This window comes from Hydra vulgaris, chromosome 07, assembly GCF_038396675.1.
Source record: "Hydra vulgaris chromosome 07, alternate assembly HydraT2T_AEP".
NCBI classification, from domain to species: Eukaryota; Metazoa; Cnidaria; class Hydrozoa; order Anthoathecata; family Hydridae; genus Hydra; species Hydra vulgaris.
The window spans coordinates 5435001-5459689 of record NC_088926.1 but is presented as its reverse complement, the minus strand read 5'-3'; the positions used below and the strand labels follow the sequence as shown (position 1 = coordinate 5459689).

Below are 24689 nucleotides of genomic sequence, written 5' to 3'. Positions count from 1 at the left end.
TAAACAGTGCTAAAGACAAAAAATCAAATTGAGATAAAACAAATTGTATATATGGCAAAATAATTTGTCTTGGCTTTTAGTGAATGATTAAAAGCAGTGATTTTTAATAATAAAATTACCTAATTATCATTTTTAACAATAGACACCAACGTGAAGGTAAGCCAAATGTCTATCAACTCGAAAAATAACAAAACAACAACATCGCAGCAACAACACACAACAATAGCACACACCATAACTTAATATAATATGTATATAACGCAACTTAAGTAACATAACATTCGTATATAACAAAACATAAGTAACAACATTATGCAAAATGTTATTAAAGTATATTTTTATGTATTTTTAGAATAATAATAAAGGCTTGAAAACACCTAGACCTAAAGCAGTAACAGTTTGACACTAAACACTGTCGTGTAACCCTCTGTTATAAGTACATCACTTGGCTGGCAAGGTTAACAAATCTTGCTCTACACGTTTACCAAGTCACAGCACTTTGAAAACATGGAAACAACTTAATATAAACATATGTACCAGCTATAAACACAATAAATGTGTTTAAATATGTATATAAGGTTGAATATGTACCTTATATATGTAACCTTATATACATATTTAAACATATTTATAAAATAATTATATAACACACATTAACACATACCAGGGTTACAAAAAAACCGGGTTTTTTGAAAAAAACCAAAAACCATAGGTTTTTTTAAAAAAACCAAAAAAACCATGGTTTTTTTGGTTTAAATTAGGTTTTTATTAAAAAATGCCGTATTTAGTTACCCTTTTAAATTAAAAAAAAGCATAACGCATTTTATGTGAGTAAACTATATTCTTTATCAATATTAATGTTATATTTCATCAAAATTATTCAATATATCATTATTTAATGTTCTATATATAAATACAAGCTTTGCTGCTTTTTCTACCCCCAATTGGTTTCTTAACTTAGAATGAACAAGGCCAAAAGTTGAAAAAATTCTTTCGATTCCAGCACTAGAAGCTGGTGCATTTAATAAACCTTCAATATCCACTATGTTACAATCCACAATTTTAAGAGATTTCCACCATTCTATTGGTGATACATTTTTTAAAACAGATTCACTATACAAATAGCTTTTATCGAATGGAGCAGATTTGGCTTTTAATTTGAATATTATTGGTAACAAGTTCTTGAACTCTTTATCTGTGAAATTCATGGCAGCTTCATTTTCATTTTCAGAAAGATTAGATCCAAAATATCTAGGATCTAGTGTGTTTGCCAGTAAATGAGCATCACTGACAGTCTGATGGTATCTAGATTCAATTTTTTTTTTTTTTTTTCGTTTGATAAAAATGATAAACTGTTCATCAAATCTTTAAAAATTTCAACACTGTCACTTATTTTTGCTTGATCACTTTGCAACGTATCTAGAGCTACTGCAATTGGTTTTAATATTTTTAATAAATCCTCTGCGTTTCGCTTTATCTGTATATCACTTACTTTTTTACCAATCATAGGATCCAATTCTTTATTTTTTTCAAACATTGTGAAAATGATGCTCCAGTTGTTGACATATTTTTCAAGTGAATCACATACAGAATTCCAGCGAGTTTCAGTAGGAAGTGGCAATTTTGTTCCTCCGCTTAATTTATAAATTGCTCCAGCTTGATGATTATTTCTTATATATTTTATTATTTGTGTAACATGCTTGCTCACATTTTCAATGTTAAGATCATTTGCTAAAAGATTCAGCATATGAGCAGCACACCCATAAGTTATGATATCTTTTTCAGATGACAGTTCTTGTCTCATTGATTTCATATTAGCTGCATTGTCAGTCACAAAGCTTTTTACTGTGCATCCAAATTTACGTCTTACAGAATTTATTGCTTCTTTTGCTAATTGTGTAAGATATTCACCAGTATGTGAATGACCAGAAGTGTTGATTGTTTCTACTAAAATGTTAATTTTATCTGTAATTACAGAGGTACAAACTATTGGTTCTTTATGTACATTACTCCAGCCATCTAAAGACATGGCTACAATTTTCCCATTCAATACATTACATTTTTCAATTTCTTCTGTGTAAACCCTATCTAATATTTCTCCTCCAATTTGAGTTCTATTAGGTAGAGTGTATCCTGGATGAAGCATATTGATAAATTTTTTAAATTCTTTGTGTTCAACTGTTCTGAAGCTAGAGTTTGTACTGTATATAAATCTACCAAGTTGCAGATCAAATAAATCTTTCTCTTTGAGGCTTGTTCGTGTGAAAAACTTATCAATTTTCAAATATTTATCAGCTGATGTTGAATTGGGCTGGAACCTTTTGTTGTGATGTTAATGGCGAGTTACCTTTAAAATGAAATTGCAGTTTATTGAATTATTCTAAATATATATGTTTACAATTTAGGGAAAGTATAAAATTTAAAATAACAATGCACTCATTTAATTACCTTCAAGAAGTTGTTGATCTTCAATTGAATCCATAATTTCATGGGGTTGTGATTGCTTGCACTTTTTTATATGTTCATGCATCCTTTGAATTTGACCTTCCATTTCTTTTCTACACGCATTACAAACTGCTCTACACCCCTTTCTTTCTGGAACAGTCACTCGTGTATATTTTAACCAAATCATATCACATTTGCGCCCAGTTTTTTGAGACATTTTTGTGGTATCAATAAATTATGTTATAACTACTTATACTTTTGCTAAACATATAAATCTATATATATATATATATATATATATATATATATATATATATATATATATATATATATATATATATATATATATATATATATATATATATATATATATATATATATATATATATATATATATATTGTTAAGAAAACTTCCTGATGAAATAAGTTCATCAGGAAGCAATGCTTCTTGATGAACCTATTGAAGGAGAAACTGCCTGTAGAAGAAAACAGATAAATAAGTGTTATTACTAATTTATTACTGCTTTGTTCTATAATAACACTGAGGACTCTATTCTATGAAAAAACAAAAACAAAACTCATGGATTCAAAAAAAATCATCTATATTGAAGATTAGTTTTGTTTGTGAACATAACCCTCTTTTAGTTTCCTGTTGTAAGTTCAAATCATTTTTTAAAAAAGCATTAATTTGGTTTAAACCAACATTTTTTTAATTGGTTTAAACCAATAGTTTAAACCATTTGGTTAAAACCATGCAACCCTGACACATACACAAAAAATAAAAATAAAATTTACATTATTATAAAAACACATTGATAAAATAACTATAAAGCATATATTACCATATACACATACTTATCAAAAAAGCATATATGCAAACAATAAAACTTGTGCAAACAAAAATTTTAAAAATGACGCAAGAAAATTTAAAAAGATTCAAAGTAAACAAAATTTATATATATATATATACAAACAATACTCTTTACCTTCATTTTTTTTTTATAAGAACTGTAATCCTCATAACAAAATTTAACCTTTACATACAATAATGTGACATGCTATGTCAGTGTTGTCACAAAATTTTAATTTATTTTTCTAAATTTTCTAAAAAAGAACAAAAATAGTTAATAGCATTACAGAAATTTCAAAGTAGTAATAAGCAATTTTATGGAAATAGTATTAGTATAACTTTTTTGTTGCATAAAAAATAATTAGGCCTCATCCATACCCCTATTTTCCTTCTGAAAATATAAAATAATAAAAACTGCTTTAAAAAAAAATAAAGCTCAAAGAAAAACTAAAACAAACAAAATGTAAATGATTTAAAAAATTAATAGGAGTGATCCTTTCTACTTTATATCTAATAGAAATGTTATATATAACTATTTTCTATACCTACTTCAATTATAATATGATCTTATTTATCTTAATATGATTCTTTATGTAATATTTCTAAACTAATAAATAATAATTGAATTCCAAAAGGAAAAGAGTTTTAACTCGCTTAAGAGATCTTTCTCCAATGACTGCGTGCATTTTGCTCGTTCAAAGCCTAGTAACTAATGAAACGACGTTAAACATTTTCTGTAGCAATTATATTATAGATTATTAGTTTTATTATAAACATATTTGTAATGAAAATTTATTGTTAATCCTGGCAATTGTTATTTGCACATTCTTAATTTAAGATTTGTAGTCACATATGGAAGTGGTTTGATGATCGAAGTGGAAGGTGGTGCAATTACAGTGCTAGTAATAATGCCTCTATTGATACAGCTTATCATTCTGGTGAATCTACTGTTAGGTTTGTGTGAATAATTTAAAGTTTTTCATTTAGGAAGCATGATTTTCTTTATTCATCAAAAGATGAGAGTTATTTTTGTCCAACTTTAATAATTCCATTTCTACTTTTAATTATATTTTATGCTAAAAATTATTTTCAAAAATTATATATGTATATATGTTTGTGTGTGTATATATATATATATATATATATATATATATATATATATATATATATATATATATATATATATATATATATATACATATATATATATATATATATATATATATATATATATATATATATATATATATATATATATATATATATAATACAGTATAGTATAATAATTGTTTTTTTTAATGAACATTGGCGTTCGTATCTTTATTTAACGACGAACGTCTTATTTAAGAGATATATGTCATTTAAGGAAGTTTTATTTTTAAGTTATTTTTATTCTAGTTAATAGGTTATTAGATATATCAATGATGCTTATTGAGTTAAATTAATTTTTATTTCTTTATAACAATTTTTTACGCACTTGCCATGGCCGACTACACATGTTTTGAAGTGGGGGGAGGGGACACAATTGTCAATTTCTAAAAAAGTTCTCTATTCTAAATTTTCTTTTTAAAAAAATAAAAAGAAGGAGGTCCTTTAGAAAAAAAGTGGGAGGGAGCCCTTGGACCCCTTCTCCAGCATTGCTGGCCCTGTTTGCAAAGTGTCCGCAAATTAATGAACAAAAAATAAAAACTATAATAAACATATTATATAATATTATTATATAATATATACATTATTATATAATATTATTATATAATATATATTAATATATATATATATATATATATATTAATATATTAATATATAATATTATTATATAATATATATTTATATATATATATATATATATATATATATATATATATATATATATATATATATATATATAATATAAACATATTATATAATTTTAGTTCTATATATTCTCCATTAGATTATATATATTTCAGCAAAACTTAAATATTCTTTTCAAACATTTTAAAAGTGTTTTTAATATGCAAATAAACATTACTTTACTTTAAGAAAGATAAGAAAATTAAAAAAGCACTCGATAGAAAAAGTAATTGTAATGTTTAAGCATGGTTTCTTTTAAAATAATTGCAAATGCATTCATTTTAAGTAAAAATTTTCTATGCTTTTGTTAACACATGCAAAAACCACACTAAAGCATAATTACTATCTTTGATAGCGTACTTAGTTATTTTACTTAATAGTAACTCTATGGAAAGAAATAATCATGATTTAGCATGGTTTCTTTTAAAGTCATTAAAATGTGTTTTAAACTTTAGTATTTAATTGTTTGTTTGTTTTTATCATAAATATGTGTTTTTTATAATAAATAAAAACTATCAATCGCATAATTATTTAGAAAAAAATTGCTGAAGTAATGCGTGTGCTTTTAAAATTTTTAAGCAAACGCCAACATTTGCATATGCAAAAATATAGCATATGTGACATTCATTTTTCTGTCTTTTTTTTTTTTACAAAAGTTTGCACTTTTGTAGATTTGTCATGTTGAGCATATGTTTGTTACATTATTATTACAAGAATATATACATAACAAGTGTCATTTATTCCAGCATTTCATTTAAACTGATTATTTGCAGTATTTAGAATTTTTTTTTTTTGTAAAAAGTTAATTGAATTCCATTTTTAAGTTTACAAAAGATTTTAGTCATTAAAGTTTTTTAGCTATCAAGAAGAAAAATTAAACCATTTGTAGAAAGGTTTTGTTATTACTATACAATGCAAGTAAAAAGCAAATGTCTAGATGTAAATAATGCAAACAACAAAAGTTTTAAAAGCTATTTCTTGCTTTAGTTGATAATTAAAATAAGAACTTGTACAAACTTTTACAAAATTTGTTTATACTCAAACACCAATCTGTACTTAAGATTGATGAAAAATTATTTTATAATCTATAACAAATAAGTAAGTTCCCTTCAAAAGGCTTCTAACATAAGGCTTTGTTACACTAAATATACTCTATGTGTCGAGTTTAAAGTATTACAAAGTGTTTGATTTAAATAAACAAAAATCAAGTAGTTAAAATATATATGAATCAGGGCTTATTCTAGGAAAAAAATTTGGTTGGTGGTACCTCCTCGTTCTACCTCCTCGGTACCTCCTCGACAACCTTAAGCATGGTCAAAACAGTTGTATGTTTGATTGTAATTTCTGCTGTACATACTGCTGCATATGTTTTATCTCTGACAGAAATCACATTTCTAAACACTAATCAGTTCTCAAAACAGCATGCTACTGCTGTTTTTGATACAGGATTAACACTTTCCTGAAAGTAGGAGAAAAAAAACATGTAACTATCTGCATAAAAACAAGAATAAAATAGGTCAAGATTGAAATACAACAACTGAAATTGCTAGAATATAATAACTGGAATCGCTAGAATCCTTCTTAATAGCTTAAACCAAAAGATAATGTTGAGTCAAAAAGAGTCTAAATTAGTCATTAATTTTTTTTTTTTTTTTGTAAATTACAAGAGTTATGTTGTCTGGCAAAAAAGAAAAATCTATAAAATGTTCAAAAGATAATAACAGTGTCAGAATTTGATAAATATTATCTTAAGTGTTATTAAAGTATTAAACTAAAAAAAATTAGTAACAATTAATCCAATGATTGGTGCTTTCTAATATAGATAGTTTTTATCAAAGTTTTGTCAATGCGTTGTCTGCTTGAACAGTCTTCTGCTTAAATCAAATAAAAATAGAAGGCCAGTGCAAAAACGTTAGTTTTGTAGCTAGGATGAACTTTTTTAAAACATTTTAATTATATAATTTTGATTTAGTAAATCTGGCACAAGAAATTTTTACTAAACTTTTTTATGCTTGTATCTTTTTTTATGAGTAGAAAATAAATATAGGTTATAAATGTTGCTGTTTCTACCTCTAATTATATTTTTAATAAATTAAATCCAAGTTTTGTTTTTCCAAAAGATGATGGATTGAGAACTTTAAAAGAGAGTTGTAAACTAAAGTTATTTGACTATGACCAAATTATCTGTGATCCGTTTAAAATACTTTTAAAAATTTTTTATACATTTAAGAGCATTAGCAAAACAATTTATTTTGCTGCATAAACTTCTAAAATAAAGTCTTGTCCTAAAATATACCAGGTAACTAGTGTTTTTTTTTCTGTTGATATCTGAACCAAGAAAATCACCAGCTGAAAGAAACACAAGTGTGTAAATTTTTTTTTTTTTTTGAAAATTGAACATTAGAATATATTTATTTTGCAAATTTGATTATTGTGCATCAACAAAAACCTAATTTCGAACTTTATTGGTGAGTCTGCTTCTTAAACAGAGTTCACATCTATAATAATATTGGATAAAAAATTATATTTATACTCCTGAAGCATTCTTTTAGTTAGTGATTATCTTTATTTTGATATCACCTAAGGTAAATAATAGCTATGCTTGAAAGGTATATTGTTAAAACAAGCTTTATATTATGTAACAAACAAAATCTTTTTTCTGATGCTCCTTATATGTATAAAATTTTCTTCAAAATTTTTTTATACAGATTACAGATGATATGCCAATTGATTTGGTGACTATTAATTTCTATTTACAAATCTTACCCACAGCTTTTTCAAACTATTATTTTTTAGAAAATAAAGAAGTGTGTTTTACCATCAATAACTAGGGACACAAATCAGAACTAATAAACAAAAACAGAATTTATATAACATAAGTATTTTCTTTTCTTTAAAAAGTGCAGAGGTTCCAATGCATAATTATGCATAATGCATAATTATGATCTATCCAATGCATTATTTTAGATCTTATGCTAGATGCTATGCTTTTGATCCTAGATTTACTGAATTGAAGTTTTATACGCTATAATTAGAAGATTTTGATAAAGCTTCTCCATGCTAAAATATTGATGGTCTTCAATTTTCATTTGATTTAAGCAGAATAGAAGGCCATATATTAATTAGGTAGGTCAAGATCGATGTAATATTGACTGCAATAATACAGTACTGAATCAGTTTGTCAATGTAATACTGATTTTTTAGTCTTTTTGACTAGATAAAATGTTTCAACTTTTTGACTAGATAAAATGTTTCAACATACATTAGTAGATTATCCAATGATTCATAAATGTTCTCATATAAAATTACAGGAAGCAATCATATATACTATTTCATATATACTATTTCAGGTTTACTTCTGGCAGAAGAAAGTACATGGTTCTTTTCAATACACTTGTGCAAGTAAGTTATAATAAAATGTTTATTATTAAAAAATTTACTTTTTAACATAATATGTTAATATAAGTAATAATAAAGTAAATGTGTTTAAAGTTATTCCTTTAAAAAAGAATGTTTATTTTGTGTTATAATTTGTATATTTAATTTATCTCATTGTAATAAAAGTCTTCAAACTAATAATGGGTCATCCAAATAGTGAAAACTCAATGCGATTTTGACTATATGTTTTGTGCAAACAAATCACACAAAGAATCGGTTATTAGTAATTGATTTCTAACTTTGTAATGCCTTTTTTAATGTTATATTCTTTCATTTGAAAGAGCATTAATGTAAAATCAATTATTAGAAATTTCTTTGTAACGATATGTCACAATTATTTTTTAATGTCTACTATGATCTTTCCTTATTGTTTTTTAATGTCTGCTATGATTTTTTCATGTTATTAAGTAAACTTTTAATTAGTGTTGAACTCCTCTTGTTCGACAAGTGGTTTTCGACAATTTTATTTACTGTTATAACAGAAAGATTTTATTGTGCATTTTAGACAAAGCAAGGGCTCTTGCTCTTAGCATAGCAAAAGCTTTCAATAAAGTCTGTCATACTGGTCTTCTTCATAAGTTTACTAAGCTTCATAAGCTTACTTACATGAGCTTCATAAGCTTCATAAGCTTGCTTACATAAGCTTCATAAACTTACTTCATATAGTGTCTTACTTCATATATATATCTGAAAATGGTTTTAAAATTATTAAATCATTTTTATCTAACAACGGTATTAAAATCATCCTTAAAAGCCAACACTTTTCTTCATTTCAAATAACTTCTGGGGTACCACAAGGTTCCATCTTGTATTGAATTTTCTGACAGTCTTGCATCTAAGGTAGTTCTATTTACAGGGGACACAACTATAAACACTCTTTAAAAAAAATAACTTTTTGATTTCACTTTCTTGAACTCGGTTATTTGCTGCTATTGTATTTGTCCCTCCATGCTCTAAAAACTTATTTTTCTAGTTGTGTTTTTTCACATGCTAATGCTTTGAAACTCTTGCCTATCTTCATGTTTTCCTGATTTGTGTATTTTTAAGTTTTTTAATTCATCAGTCTAAAGTTTTATTGCTTTTTAACTTTTAAATTTTTTGTTTACTGGTAACTCCTTTACTCCCTACTTAAATAATAGTTGTTGAGAGTGAATTAGTTTTTTGTTTTTTTTAGTATTATTTTTTTCTATTATATTTTGGTTAGAATACACAGTTACTGAAAATGGATCAAACTCTGTGCTCAATGTTCTGGGATGAGAATGCTACCTATATGTTATTTCTGTGTGTTAAAGCTCTGAGAAGAAAAATTTAGAGGGTCACATAGAATCATCAACAACAACAAAGATTTTGTCACCAATATGTCTCAGAGTTGTTTTATTTTTACATTATTTGCAGTCCACATTAAATAAATGATAATTGCAAAAGTTTCAATTATCTTGATAATGGTTCAAAGAATGGTCCTATAAATTGGAAACCAAATAGCTTTTTGCTTGAGTAATTCAAAAAATACTACCCTAAAGACTTGATAGTCTCAAGAAATGCCTCGTTGATCTAATTTTTTAACAATTATTGACCAGTAGATTATTGATTTTTGGAATTGTCACCCATTTATTAATTTTTGAAATTTGAAATTTACAATTTTATTCAAAGTTGTTGACTTGTAAATTTTTGTTCTTGGAGTTGTCAACTAATTGTTGATTTTTGTAGTTTTATAACCTCCCTTAACTTCCCCACTTCTCAACCCCTGCCATAACTTCCCCCAACCCCAACATATTGGGGGGAAGAAGAAAAAAAAGACAAAAACGAAATTATAAAAATATATGCAAATAAAACCACAACAAATTTTTAAACATTTTTTTATAACCAACTACTCATATTCTTGAAATCTAAATAAGTTATGTTGTGGGTATTGAAATTATGCATATAACTTTGGAGTTAAGTACCCAGCACTCATCATTTCTTATTTGCCAAAAAAAAATTTTTAACTGGTTCATGTGGATGCATGAATCTGACTTTTATATCAAGTTCATTTATATTTTCACCAATCCCTACCCACCAAAATTCATCATAGAATATTTTTCAAATTTTTGATGTTTAATGAAATCTCTTTTTTATTTTTATTTTTTGAAATATCAAATACTTATGTGTATTCACACTTTTTTGTATGTAGTAGTATGTGTATTATTGTATGTAGTAGTATGTGTATGGAGTTTGGTCCTTGGAAAATAATTTATAACAAATGCCAGTTATATTCGGCTTTACAAAAAGATTACATTAAATTAACATCCAAAAACTGCCCATTTGTTTCCTGATTTAGACATTCTTGTCAAACTAGATTTTTAAGAGCTCCACCTATACTATCAAAGCGGGATTTACTATTGCTAGTAACAAAAAATATTCATTCATTTATCCACTCAGCATTTAAATCTGAGTCTCTACTGTGATGACAAAGGTTGATAGAGTTTTTAAAAATACTTCACACATACATAAGGTTTATTTTCTTTAATATATCTAACTATATCTATATCTGAATCTTATTAACACCCTATGTCATGATCAACATCTTAAAAGCAACAAAAAGATTTTTGTTTGAGAAATGTTTTCTCTTGAAAATAAACTACAATGGTAAAAATTGAACAGTGACTTTTGTGTTTAGATTTTTTTTACAGTTTTAGATTTGGTTTAGATTTTTTTTTTACAGTTTTTCAAGTATCTACTTGCATTTTTGAAATATGTAAATGTATAGTAAGGTTTTCAATGCTGTTGAATAATAAATCATTAAATTTATCTAGTGGCAATGATTGTAACAGTAGTTTTCGTATGGTCAGTACTCTGTCATTGCTTAAATACTACGTCTTCTTTTTAGCTTATAGTCCATAAACTCATGCACTAAACAAACTTTTAATGCTTCAATACCAGGGCATAGTTAACATTGGTGCAGCATTGACTCCGTATTATCAAGAGAACAAACAATTAAAGTTGCAAAAACTTTATAACTTCTATTCCACCTAATTGCATCTATTAGAAAATCTTTTATTTTGGTGGTCTATGCATGCACATACATTGTGAGTATTTGACACATTAGTTGTAATGCAGCACTTAGGTTTCAGACTAAAAAACTTTGACAAACTTACCTTGAAATTGGAATAGTCATTTTTAAATGCAACTTGATTTATTGAAGGGTTTAGTTTATGATAGTAATCGATTTTTTCAATAATCTTTGTTTTCTTTTTGTGAAAAATTGAAGTGTACTTAAGTTAAATTAAAGAAATTATGACTTTACATAGAACTTAAGTTAAATTGACTTTACAAAGAACACTATATATATATATATATATATATATATATATATATATATATATATATATATATATATATATATATATATATATATATATACACATACATATATAAATGGTTTATGTGTTAGATAAATGAAGAAACTGGAAATCGTCGACCAATCATGCTTGATGTTATGCTTAGTCCCAAGATTGAAGACTCTGAGTCTGTTGTGTCGATAGAATGTGGTACGAAAAAAATTGAAAAGTCAAAAGGTGCAAAAAGAAAAGCAGATATAAGTGATCGGAAAAAAACTTGTAGGTTTTAGTAACTATTCTATTTTGCTCAAGTTCATCTAATTTTTTTCTTATGAATATTTCTGATTTTTCTATTTCATAGTAAAATCAAAAGAGGATGAAATTACTGGGTTATCTGAATATCAAAATGAAGAATTGCTGAGGTATTTCTGATACTTTTAAGATTATTTTATTCATTTCAATTTATTTTTTTTTTACTTGGTTTAAATAGTTTGTTTTTGATAAAATAAATAATAGAATTAATTAAATTAATGATATTTAATATAAAATGGTTATGTTTTTAATATAAATATATGATATGCTTGTGTACAATAATAAAAAAGTTGTTGTAAAACTCTTAGTTTTATATTTAGGTTAAATTTTGATTCTGTTTTTTATTTATGTTGTTATTTTTATTAAAATTAGCAATTTGGTAGACCTTATATGTATACCAATAGCTCCTGATGTATTAAATGCAGCTATACGAATGTTGTTGAGACTAACTCGTGTTTTTAAACTAGCTAAAATATTTGCTAACAAAGGAGGCATTCAGCATCTTCTCAATTTAAAAGAAACCTCAAGTTTTCCTGGTGCTATTCCATTGATGGTTTTGCTGTTGAGGCATATTGTTGAAAGTGTTGAAACAATGAAACATGCTGTTGAACGAGCTGTCGTCACAGCTTGTAATAATGGTATTCCAAACATGTTCTGTGGAGTAGGTCAAAATTCTTTAGGGGCACGTGAGCTTCACTACTTACTTCGTGCATTGGGACCTATTGCTTGTCGTAACACAAATCTTTACATTGAAACAACTATGAAAGTTGCAAAACTACTACTGCCAAGTTCTCGTGGACGCAACCAACTTGAAGAATCAATCCCACCTAATTCAGCTCAAATAGTAAAAGTTCCTCAGGAAATAAAAAGTTTAGGCTTAGATGGAACTGTTGAAAGTAATCCTGAAATGGAGCATTTAGTTGTGAAGCTTTTAAATTCTCTTATTGAGCGCCATCTTTTGTCATTAGACAATGTATCAGCAACACCAACTATAAATCTATTACCAACCCCTGAAGTAAAAAAAGTTTCATCGCCGCAGACTTTACTTGTTCGTAGGCTAAGAGGAGAAAATGTTGATGAAGATGAAATAGCGAATGGTGTGTTTTTATTTTATTGGTTGACTATTATTTATTATTTTCATTTTCTATTTATTTTCTATTCATTTTCTATTATTTATTGGTTTCATTTATGAATGTGTTTGTGGTTTAAGTTTTTTCTCTGCTTTGTGAAAGAAATTTCAAAAGTTTAATTGTTTTGTTTTTTTAATTTTAGTTCAACCTGCTCCCTTGTTGGAAATTCCTGCATTGTCAAATACAGAAACATCAACAAAGCCATTGCTTTCAGAAGCTTGTATAATTCGTTTGTTGACTGAGCTTGTGAAAAGTTATGCTGCAGTTGCTAAATTAGTTGTTGAGTTTAGTTATCATCATCCTGATGATGGCCCTCCTGTTCCAAACAATATGGTGGTGAGTTTTGTAAATTAGATGCTTAGTTATTTTTAGTTCAGAACAATTCAATGTTGAATTTATATTTTATGATTTTACTTTTTTTCTTACATATAGTAATATTTTACTTTATAGGTAAATGGCCCGTTTCTTGCTTTTTTTTTTGACTATTTGTTACCACCTACTGTCAAAGATTCTGATCCTATAAAGGCCACAACTAAATCTAGTAATATTTCCACATTAGCTCGCGCACTTTTATCATATGTTGGGACATACTGGCATAACACTGATATAGAAAGTGTGTTTGTTGACGAACTAAAAGCATCTTACATGAGAGCTTTAATGCTTCCAGAATGTAAAGTCAAACATTTGCGTCTACAGGCGCTCTTTAATCTTGTAACACTAATGGTTGAGTCAGCTGCACCAATATCATTTACATCTCAACCACCTGTGCAGAATATTGGGTTTGTAAAAATTTTAATCAAACGAGGTTTAATTGCAGATCTAGCGCGATGTACACATAGTCTTGATCTATCAAGTCAAGATTTGGTAACAACAGTTAATGCAATGCTAAAACCATTAGAAAAGCTAACAAATCTAGCATCTAATCAAATTGTTCAACCTGCAAAAAGTATGCTGAAGGAACCAAAGGAAGAAACCTCAACAGTTCTTGATGCATGTAAGTCTAAAATACTTTTTCTGTGATAATTTTTATTCTTTATTTTTTTTATGGTATATATATTTTATATTTGGTATATATGGTATATATAAAGTTATATTTGGTTATGTATGGTAATACATGATTACAGTAAATGTTGGTGTGTTATGAAAGAAGTTGATTAGAATAAATGATATTATTAATAATACTATTAGTTTAAATTTAGCATCAGTGGAAACTACAAATGTAGCATCTCAATCATTAGATGTAGATGTTGGAAATCAAACTTCAAGTGAGTTTTTAACAAAAAATTTAAATTAGAGTTTTATCATTCAAAATCTAAACTTCAAGTTACAGACTTTCAAATTTAATTTTTTTTAAACTTCATTATCTGTTTGTGTTAAGTATAAAGTTTCTTTTCTCTATTATTAAGCACTCAAATATTTTAGGTTTTACCTTGAATAATTTGATAAAATCTAAATACACTAAATGTAATGCAAATAAATTATCTTTAAATATAATCTTGTGTATTAATCTTAAGAATAAACTTTGGGGTTTGGGATCTAAGGTTCCGGAAGAGGAAGTAGAAAAGTTACAGAAGTTCTCTAAAGATCTCATTTATTAGGAGAACTGTAGCAATAATATTTATGACAATTATTTAATAGTTAAGTTTCCTTTAAATTTGTTACATTACCTCTGTCTAACTTGAGCTTTTTAATCGTAAATATACAGTTTTAAAAATAATTATGAATAATATTATTTATACTAGTTTGGACATTTCTAGCATGGTATTTACTTTTAGTTATGTTTAGTTTTAGTTGTGATATTTATTTGATTAATATGATTTAATATTAAAATTGTTTTCAATTTTTAGCTCAAAGTTTTTATAACAATTTAGAAGGGGTAATCAATGAAATTCTTACATCAAATGGTATGTATTTTTTGTTTTGTTCATGTGAGTACTTCACAAAACCTACTATTTTTTAAGTGGATATTCTCTAAGAAAATATTTTAAAAATATGTTTTAACCTTATAACTGTCACTAACTTTTGCTATATAGTAGCTAATTGTTAATTTTCTAAACTAAAAGGTTGTAAAAAACTACTTCAACTTATTGTTTTATTAAAATAAATAAAAAACATTATGGAAACCTGTCCAGACCACACAAGTGTGGATCCATGTTTAATGTACAATTTTAAATCAGATTTTATGCAGATATAACCTCAGGTATTCAGATATTAAATCAGATTTTATTCAGGTATTACAGATATTAAGAAATTAAATTTTGTATGGATATGTGAGGACTTTATATATATCAGTTGAGGTTTGTGTTTTGGATTTTTAAATTAGGCTGTTGCTTGACTAGATTGTACAACTGGTGGCTCTGCCCACAATGTTGCTCTGCCAACAATGTTGTTCTGACAACAGCCAATGTTCTGACATCGATGTTGTTTTGACAACAATGTTGTTCTAATAACTGTTCAATAAAAGTGGAATAATTTTACTTATATTAAATAATTATTTTATTTTATAGGAACTTCTGATATTCTTGGTGAGACTCTTGTAACTGAGCGTTCAGGTGATAATGGGGTTGAACAAGAAATAGTTTTTGAAACCAATGTTGGTGATGGTACAGACTTAAATGATGATTCAGATAGTTCATTAGATCAAGATGGAAATAACTTGGATACAATGTCAGAAGTTAGTGAAGGTAATATCTTGTTCCTAGCTTCTTATTTATAATAACTCCTTACTTTTTCATTAGATTTTAATGGAATTTGTTATGATACATATTAATGAAATTTGTAATATAAAAGTGGTACTTAAGATCCCAACTTAACTACATTTTCTTACATCTTGTAATACATTTTTTATAGACTATTAATTTTTTATTTTATATAAAAGTTGTGTATTTGCCATAAAAGTCATATGTATTTGCCATATCGTATGCCATTAAAAATAGTGTATATTAAACTCTAAACCCAAGAGTCCTTTTTTAGGACTTTTGAACCCTATTTTCAATAATAATGAAAGTTTCAAAATCAGTAAAAATATGTATGGTAATTATTGACATTTGTTTGGTGTCCTGTTTTCACTTACTACAAGCTACAATGTGATGTGATTTTTTAATTTTGTAGTTTTTTAAAAAGCAAAAAACTGTTAAAAAATATTTGGTGCTTGTTTAGGTTGTCTGCCTGATCAGGGAAAAGTCAGGGGATTAACGTATCTGCAAAAAAAAAAAACATTTGGGAAATCAGGATAAATTTTAAAAAAATTAGGGAGAAATTAGGGAAAATGGCTCTTCATCAAACTTACATAACTTAAGTTGATTGTATATTGTACACGCAATAAAAAATTTTATTCAGCAGATAGTTTTATGAACTTCTCTTGATACTTAAAATGTGGCTTGTATTAATATTTTTGCAGTTAAAGTGCCTTTTTCTAAAAAAATCCTCGTCTAATAATTCTGAAGTTAAGTTTGGGTAACTTTGAATTAAATCAAAAACAGGTAGTGGATCAGGGAAAAAGTCAGGAAATCCACCTTAAAATAATGGCAGACACCCTGTTGTTTACTGCATTGTTGTTTGTATTTTTTTAGTTTGTTGTTTTGTTTTTTTTAACTACAAAACCAATTTTTTAAAAAATTAAAAGAAAGATTCAAACTGGATACTATAAATAGTAATGAATTTTTTAACTAGCCATTTTGATGTTGTTACTAGTGCCCAGTAGTTCTTGTGGTTTTATTTCTGGATTGAGGAATTCAACTTTTTTAATATTTTAAGTTGGTAATTGAAATGATTTTGTTAGGCTCATTTTAATTTGGTGGCATCTAAACCTAGCCTATTCTGATAGTCTAAAGCTATTTTATTAGGTGCTTAATTTAGTTCAATATTCTAATATATTTAAAATAGTTAGAAGTACATTTAAAAAAAAGAAATAAGTCACTTATATATAATTAAAAGTAAAAATATTATTATATACGAGTTAAATAGCCAAAAATAAAAAAACATTAAAAGATTCAATTACTTATAACTCGCAGAACTTGATCCTCTCTACCCCTCATACGCACATCTCTCTGTCAAAGTATACCATCTCTCTAATTAGATTTTAACTTTGCAAGGTCGTGAGGTGCACAAGGGATTGTTTGTAATTTTTATTTGTAATTTTATTTTTGTTGTTATTTTCAAGCTGTATTTTTAATTTTTAAATTGCTAGTGATTTACTTAGGTACCTAATCTAGTTTTTAATGGGTCAACGGATTTATAATCAATCAAAACTTTTTACTTGAAATTTTTTACTTTTTATATTTGCATGAAAAAGTATTAATAAAGTTGAAATAAATAAAATCAAAGAATAAAATTTAACTTTAAAATAATAATTAGAGTTTTTATAAAATAGTAGTTTTTGTAAAATAAATTAAACTATTTTATAAATATTTTTTAACAGGTACTGATTCTGATCAACATGCCAACATGTTTGTAACTTTAGATGACAATGTTAACAATGATAGCGGTGATGAAGATGCTCCGAACAATGCTGACAGAACATCAAACAACCAGATTGAGTTAGAGATTCAAGTTGGACAGGATGATATAGATGATGAGATTCAATTTGGTAATATTACAGAAAATCAAGGAAATGATTCACAGATGGAAGATGATTTAGGTAAGTTTTTAATTTTTTTATTTTTATTTTCCTCCCTTTATTCTGACTAATTTTTGTCAGAATAAATTGATGTCCTGCCTATCATTTAACATGAAGACTGGGTTTAAAATTTAAAAGTTTTAAAGTTCCTTATTTTTCCCTTTAAAGTACTTCATAAGTCAGTCAGCATGCTCAGAGTTCCATGGTCACTAAAATTCAAGAATAAATGTTAGTTTTTTGACCAATTCGCATGCTCATGTTTAATATTTTAAAAATAAATTAAATTAAAATATTATGTGGTACTTTTTGTAAGGCTTACCCATATTTTAATATTATTCAGCTAAAGACACAAAATATTTTACTGTCAACAAGGCTGCAAGCTATCAATCTTTCTGTCAAAATTAAAAAATAAATGGTGTTGAACTTGTGACGCTATTTGTTGAACCATATACTAAAATCTAAGCAAGATGTAAAAGTTGTATTTAACAATTTTCAATCTGCACCTTCAGTTTACTAAGAATCCATGTTTTTACATGGATTCTTAGTAAACTGAAGAAAACAATCTAGCTATCAATACCAAAGAAGACTTAAAGGGATAAAATAAATTAAAATATTTTTTTAGCATGATAGATTAGTTACAGTATAAGGATGCAACTTTGTGGAATATAGAAGTATCAACAATATTGCAATATTTTTTAGTAGGAAACAACTAAATTTTTTTTTTTGGGGGGGGGGGTTAGTTTGCCAAAGACAATTATTGTCTAAATTGCGTTCTAGTGAGATCCTCAGTAAAAGTCTTCATAAGCTTTATTTTGTTATCAAGTAGATATTTTCTGATAGAAATGAGACATCGACAAAGCTTATTGCTTGAAAAGCTTTATAACTAATGGTCAAGCTGATGAATTTAAATGACTATATTCGTTTCCCCAGATTTTCATCACCAAAGAAAACTATTTATTACTTTTTTTTGATTTTCTTGTTTTCCTTTTTTCTGTTTCCTTTAATTTTTATTTATTTTTATCGCTTAAATAGTCTTTTTCTTTTCTTTTTTTTTGTTTATTTGTGCTTTTATGTTTATAGGTGTCACTCCATTGACTAGTTTGTAACTATGAGTGACACCTGACTAATTTCAAGCATTTGGCTATTGGAATTTTTACAATTCTAAAGATTCAAAACTGCTATATTTATATTACAAAGAGTCAGTAGTTCTGGTGAATTTTAAATAAAGTCAGATTCAACAAATGAAAGTTTAATTCAAAGGCCATGAATATTAAAGTAAAGGATCAATTGAAACGGGTGTAAAGTCCTAAAAAAAAGAACTGACTCCAATCGTTGAAATTTTTAGAGAATGACTCCATCTCCGACTCCAAAGCAAAATTTTTGAAAAGTTCTTTGAATTCTTTAAAAAATATTACGCGATAATTTAAAATAAAATTTTTTGCCAAATTTATGAAAAGTTCTTTGAAGGTTTAATATGAATATAAGGTTAATTGAATATTTTGTATGTGCACATGCATTACCAAGTTTTACTATTGGAGTCAGAGTCACGATTTTGTTGAGCGAATTCGACTCCACTAAAAATGTTGCGACTCCAACTCCACAGCCCTAGATTGAAACAATTTGGTTTTTTCTTTTGCAACATTCAACTCCATAGCAATTTTTTTATTTGAATCGGTACAATTTTTTTTAGCAAGTGTCACTATATAGCAGTTTTCTGTAGAATTAGTGCATCTACGACGTCCTTGACCTGCTCAATTTTTCATTGGTAAACTCAATTTAATTTTATCAGCAATATTGTAGACGTATTTTTTGGAAGTTTTAGTACCTCTAGCTATATCAGCAATATTAAATTGCTGTTGAAGTAAGTTTTTCACAAGTTGTTGCCGCTCAGAGCTTACTGCTTTGCGACCCATTGCATTAATTATGTTTTACTTTTAAAATTACTGCAAAAAGCTTTAAAAAGTTATAAGGTTTGCTTTTTTAAATAATCAACTATGACACAAGTAGATAAATAAAATATCATACACAACAATGCATCAATGTACTCATCAATCATACACACTGTCAAAATTACAAATGAATGTGAGTGTGCTATAAATTTGACCAACATTTTTTGTATATGTGAGTGTGCTATAAATTTGACCAACATTTTTTGTATATGTTTTGTACAATTGTTCATTTCTACAACAAATAATGAACAAAATTTTTAATTTTATGTGCACATTTTAAATGACTAATGAAAACACATTTCAAAAATACAGTACCTCTCAACAATATGATTAATGCATACAAATACTTTACATGACAATCTTATTTTAAAAGGTTGTAGTATAATTTTGTCGAATACAGTATGTGTGTGTGTATATATATATATATAATATATATATATATATATATATATATATATATATATATATATATATATATATATATATATATATATATATATATATATATACTGTTAAAGGTTGGCAAAAAAAATGTCACAGTTGGGTTATCATAAATAATAGAAACAAGGTTTGCAATTTTTGTATATATACACAAACATATATTACACACATACATCAGTCTTGGTCACACACACACACTTATATACACATACAAATAATCAGTCTTGATCAGAAAGGTGTGCAATTGCACGCCAAAGTAACAAGCTCTAACAATTGTAATAATTAGTTAAATAATTTTAATATTTTTTTTTCTTTTTACTTATTTAATAATGACGCACATTTAATTTAAATTATTTATTTTTTTTACTTATTTAAAAGTAGTAAGTTTCCATATAAATACACGCTAGTAAATATATATATATATATTTTTATTTTAATTGATCTATTCAAGGCCACTACAGTCAAGGAGGCTACTTTTAGTTGTGGTTATAACAATATCTAAACTCTATAACTCTGAAACACGAACTTTGACGAACAAGACTGCTGCGTGGAGAAACAAGTTGAGTGCGGTATTACCAGCGGTGTGGTGGGGTTCGAACTTGGAACTTCATGCTTATGAGGCGAGCGCTCTACCACTACACCACTACCACATATAAATTATTACCTAATAAAAAAGAAGATAAATAAACTCGTTTTTGATTCGTTTCATCTTTCTTTAAACTTTTATCTTTTTTTCATTTATTTGTAGAAAGTAATACATAATAATGGAAAAATAATTAATTTTTGAAATGCTTTTTTAGATAAATGAAGTGAACAAAAAATGATTCTTAAAAACTCTTTGAAATCTCTTGTAAAAAAAATAATTGAATCATTTCCATTTCAATGGAAAAATTAAGTTTTTTTCTTTTGTCAGAAATATGTAGTTTTCGTAAAGTTAGAAAAAAGTTCTGTTGGCAGTGATTTTTTAAAATATTCATAATATATTTATTCAAATATATTCAGTGATATTTCATAATATACGCCGCAATCTACAGACTTGATAATTTATTCAAGTGCGTTTTATTCCGAAGAGTTTTAGTATATGATGTCATTGACTTTTTTGCTTGTTTACATTATCGATCTATTATGCAAACAATAAAAAATCAATGATGTCATGTACTTAAACTCTTAGAAAAAAAAACGCACTTGAATAAATTATCAAGTCTGTAGATTGCAGCATATATTATGTTGACCTTTAGACCTACAATAAAACAGAGAAAGCAAGCTTCGACTAAAATAATAAAGTTAACTTTCGTTGGTATTCATTTATTCTTTTGTTTTAATCTAAAAAATTTAGCCCCAAAATTTTTTTATCATTCTCTTTAAAATGAACACAACATGTCTTGGAGGTTTGGGATACCTTTAATTATTCATAAAGTTCAGTAAAGATACCATTGTTGTCTAAAAAGTTATCATTTATAATCAAAATTAATTTTTTTTTATATATTATTATAAAAAAAATTATATTCAACTTTCTTTTTGAAATAAAAACTTTCATGAAGATATCATGAAGATAAATTTCTGCAGATGAAAACTTAATGAGCACAGTACCTTTACTAGTAGATGAACAATTGATAGAAGAAATAAAAAATGTAAAATAAAAAAATGAAATATAAAAAATGCAGCAAAATAACATAATGCTGATGACAAGAAAAATAAAGGTGATGATAATGCAATTGATCCAGTTTCCCCAAAATTTAGTGATATTCAGGAGGCACTTTAAGTGTTGTATAACTGAAAGCTCTTCAGTCCTAATAGTAAAGATTTTCATCAAAAGCTCAATGCAATCTCAATTATATTCAATAGACATGTTTCTTGAACTCCAACTTTTGGCAATAAGTAAAAATGTGTCCTAATGTATGTGTGATGTACTTTTTTTTTTGGCGATAAGTGAAAATGGGTCCTAATGTATGTGTGATGTACTTCATGCTTATGAGGCGAGCGCTCTACCACTACACCACTACGACATATAAATTATTACCTAATAAAAAAGAAGATAATTAAACTCATTTTTAATCCGTTTCATCTTTCTTTAAACATGCATTTATTTGTAGAAAGTAATAAAGGAAATACATAATAAAGGAAAAATAATTAATTTTTTGAAATGCTTTGTTTTTTATTTTTATTTATCGTATTATTTTCCCAGCCTCAACTCTTGTTTAGATAATGATGATGACGAGGATGAGGATGAAGAAAATCTTAATGAAGATGAGGAAAATCTTAATGAAGATGAAGCTGACGAAGAAGACACAGATGAAGATGTCATAAATGTTAATTCTGGAGCATCTGTTGGCCCATTTATTTTTGAAGAAGATGATGATGAAGGAGGTTGTTTGTTGTTTTTTTAGTAATGTAATTTCCGGTTTTGATTTGTTTTCAATGCAATTATGTGTTAGCTTTTTGTAGAAAAATGTCAGAAGCTTTCTGGACAAGACATTTTTTAAACAAAAAAATTAAACAAGTTATTTATCATCATTGTCTTTTTATATTCAAAAAATGCAATTTATTTTTCTTTTTATTCAAATTTATATTTTATGTTTTTTATTTAATGCATATATAAAATTAAAAGTTATAATAACAAAAATTTTAGTTAATTATTTTTTTATTTTTAATTAATAAAAAAAAATGGCTAAAAATAAATAAATATGCTTGACTTTTTTATTAACTTAAAAACTTTTGTTACTTCTGTTATACTTAAATAGTTAGTGATTGGGGCTCTGACCCAGACAAAATTTAGAGTTTTTTACAACCTTGACCCTGTTATATAATAATATTATCATGGGTTATTTGCTAAGACTATTTATAATGTATAATACATTTTATATTAAATGTTTATGTATTTATTTGCTATTTATTTATGTATTGGCCTATAGTTTGCATATATTGATGGCTAAAAACACAAGAAATATTATTTCCACCACATACAGTTTCAAGTAAACTGAGTTCCAAAGTTCACTTTTGATGATAATTCATGATGTATTATATATATATATTTTATATGTATTTGATGATATTTCATGATGTATTCATGATTTATTTTAAACTAAATAATTTTAACAAGCTATCTTAAGGGCTCATAATCATTGATATCTGTACATAAACATATATATTTGATAATTATTTTTATATTGGTATATAATTTGCTAATTTTTTTTTTTTTTTTTAATTTGTTTTTAATTTTTTTTATAGTTAATTATTTTACTTAGTATTATTAAAACATTAGTTTTACTGATTTCAATATTTAGAATAATAAATAAAATTAAGTTTTAAAATTCTGAGGTAGGAAAAAAATTGCTGACCTCAGACACAGCCAAGTTAATAGTTAGTCCAGAATGCTGACCAAGCATTCCAAGTGCTAATATATATATATATATATATATATATATATATATATATATATATATATATATATATATATATATATAATATATATATATATATATATATATATATATACATATATACATATATACATATATATATAAATATATATATATATATATATATATATATATATATATATATATTATAGGTAAAGCTTTTTGATATATATATATATATATATATATATATATATATATATATATATATATATATATTATGTATAATATATAAATATTTTTTTTGATTCTTTATTGATAAAACACAGTATATAATTTTAGGTTTATACTAGTTCATTTAGTTTTCTAGTAACAATTTTCTCTATTTAAAATTTTAATTTTTTTTTTATTTCCATTGATATTTATGCATTTTAATTTGTTACTTTTTTTGTTATTATTGCTGTTGTTGTTGTTGTTATGAAAGCTTTACTATCATTTATATTTAAAAAATGTTCTATTTAAACCCAAATTTCTTTTAGCTAAATATTTGTTGTTTTTCTAGGTGACACAGTTGAGATATCATTTCCACAGCCTGCATTTACTGTTCACATTCCCCATCTTGATGAACAAAATGACACTGCAATTCCTGCTTTAGCTAATCGCTCATCAATTTTGATCCATCCTATGTTATTAGACCAGCCACTTGAACAAAATAGTCGTGGACCAACAAATAATGAAACACGAAATGTGAATTCGCGTGGTAACAGAGGAGCTGGAAGGGTTTTTACTCAAAGAAACACTATTCATATACATGGAAATTCAAATCCAGGTATTTCTTGTTTACTAAGTTTTGCTAGTAGACCTTTTTTTTTTTTTTTTTTACTCCTTTGTTTTGTTTTCTAGACTCTATTGCTCAGTTATTTATTGGGGATGACATAAATCAAACTAATGATGGCCTTTCTTTAGAAGAAGATTTATTTAGTCAGATTGAAGGCAG

The 24689-nt window shown here is 26.2% G+C and overlaps 1 protein-coding gene across 1 annotated transcript in view; it reads left to right on the top strand.

Moving 5' to 3' along the window:
• Nucleotides 1-24689, top strand: part of LOC100203526 (E3 ubiquitin-protein ligase HUWE1) — a 136618-nt gene that overhangs the window by 91496 nt on the left and 20433 nt on the right. Inside the window, exons 34-47 of the mRNA XM_065800868.1 lie at nt 4134-4249; nt 8479-8530; nt 11997-12162; nt 12245-12305; nt 12568-13292; nt 13468-13661; nt 13776-14319; nt 14525-14590; nt 15173-15229; nt 15833-16009; nt 17746-17964; nt 22536-22700; nt 24255-24521; nt 24596-24689. The exon at nt 24596-24689 is cut by the window's right edge and continues 941 nt beyond it. Coding sequence (XP_065656940.1) covers nt 4134-4249; nt 8479-8530; nt 11997-12162; nt 12245-12305; nt 12568-13292; nt 13468-13661; nt 13776-14319; nt 14525-14590; nt 15173-15229; nt 15833-16009; nt 17746-17964; nt 22536-22700; nt 24255-24521; nt 24596-24689 — 2903 coding nt within the window. The remainder of the gene's footprint in view (nt 1-4133; nt 4250-8478; nt 8531-11996; nt 12163-12244; nt 12306-12567; nt 13293-13467; nt 13662-13775; nt 14320-14524; nt 14591-15172; nt 15230-15832; nt 16010-17745; nt 17965-22535; nt 22701-24254; nt 24522-24595) is intronic.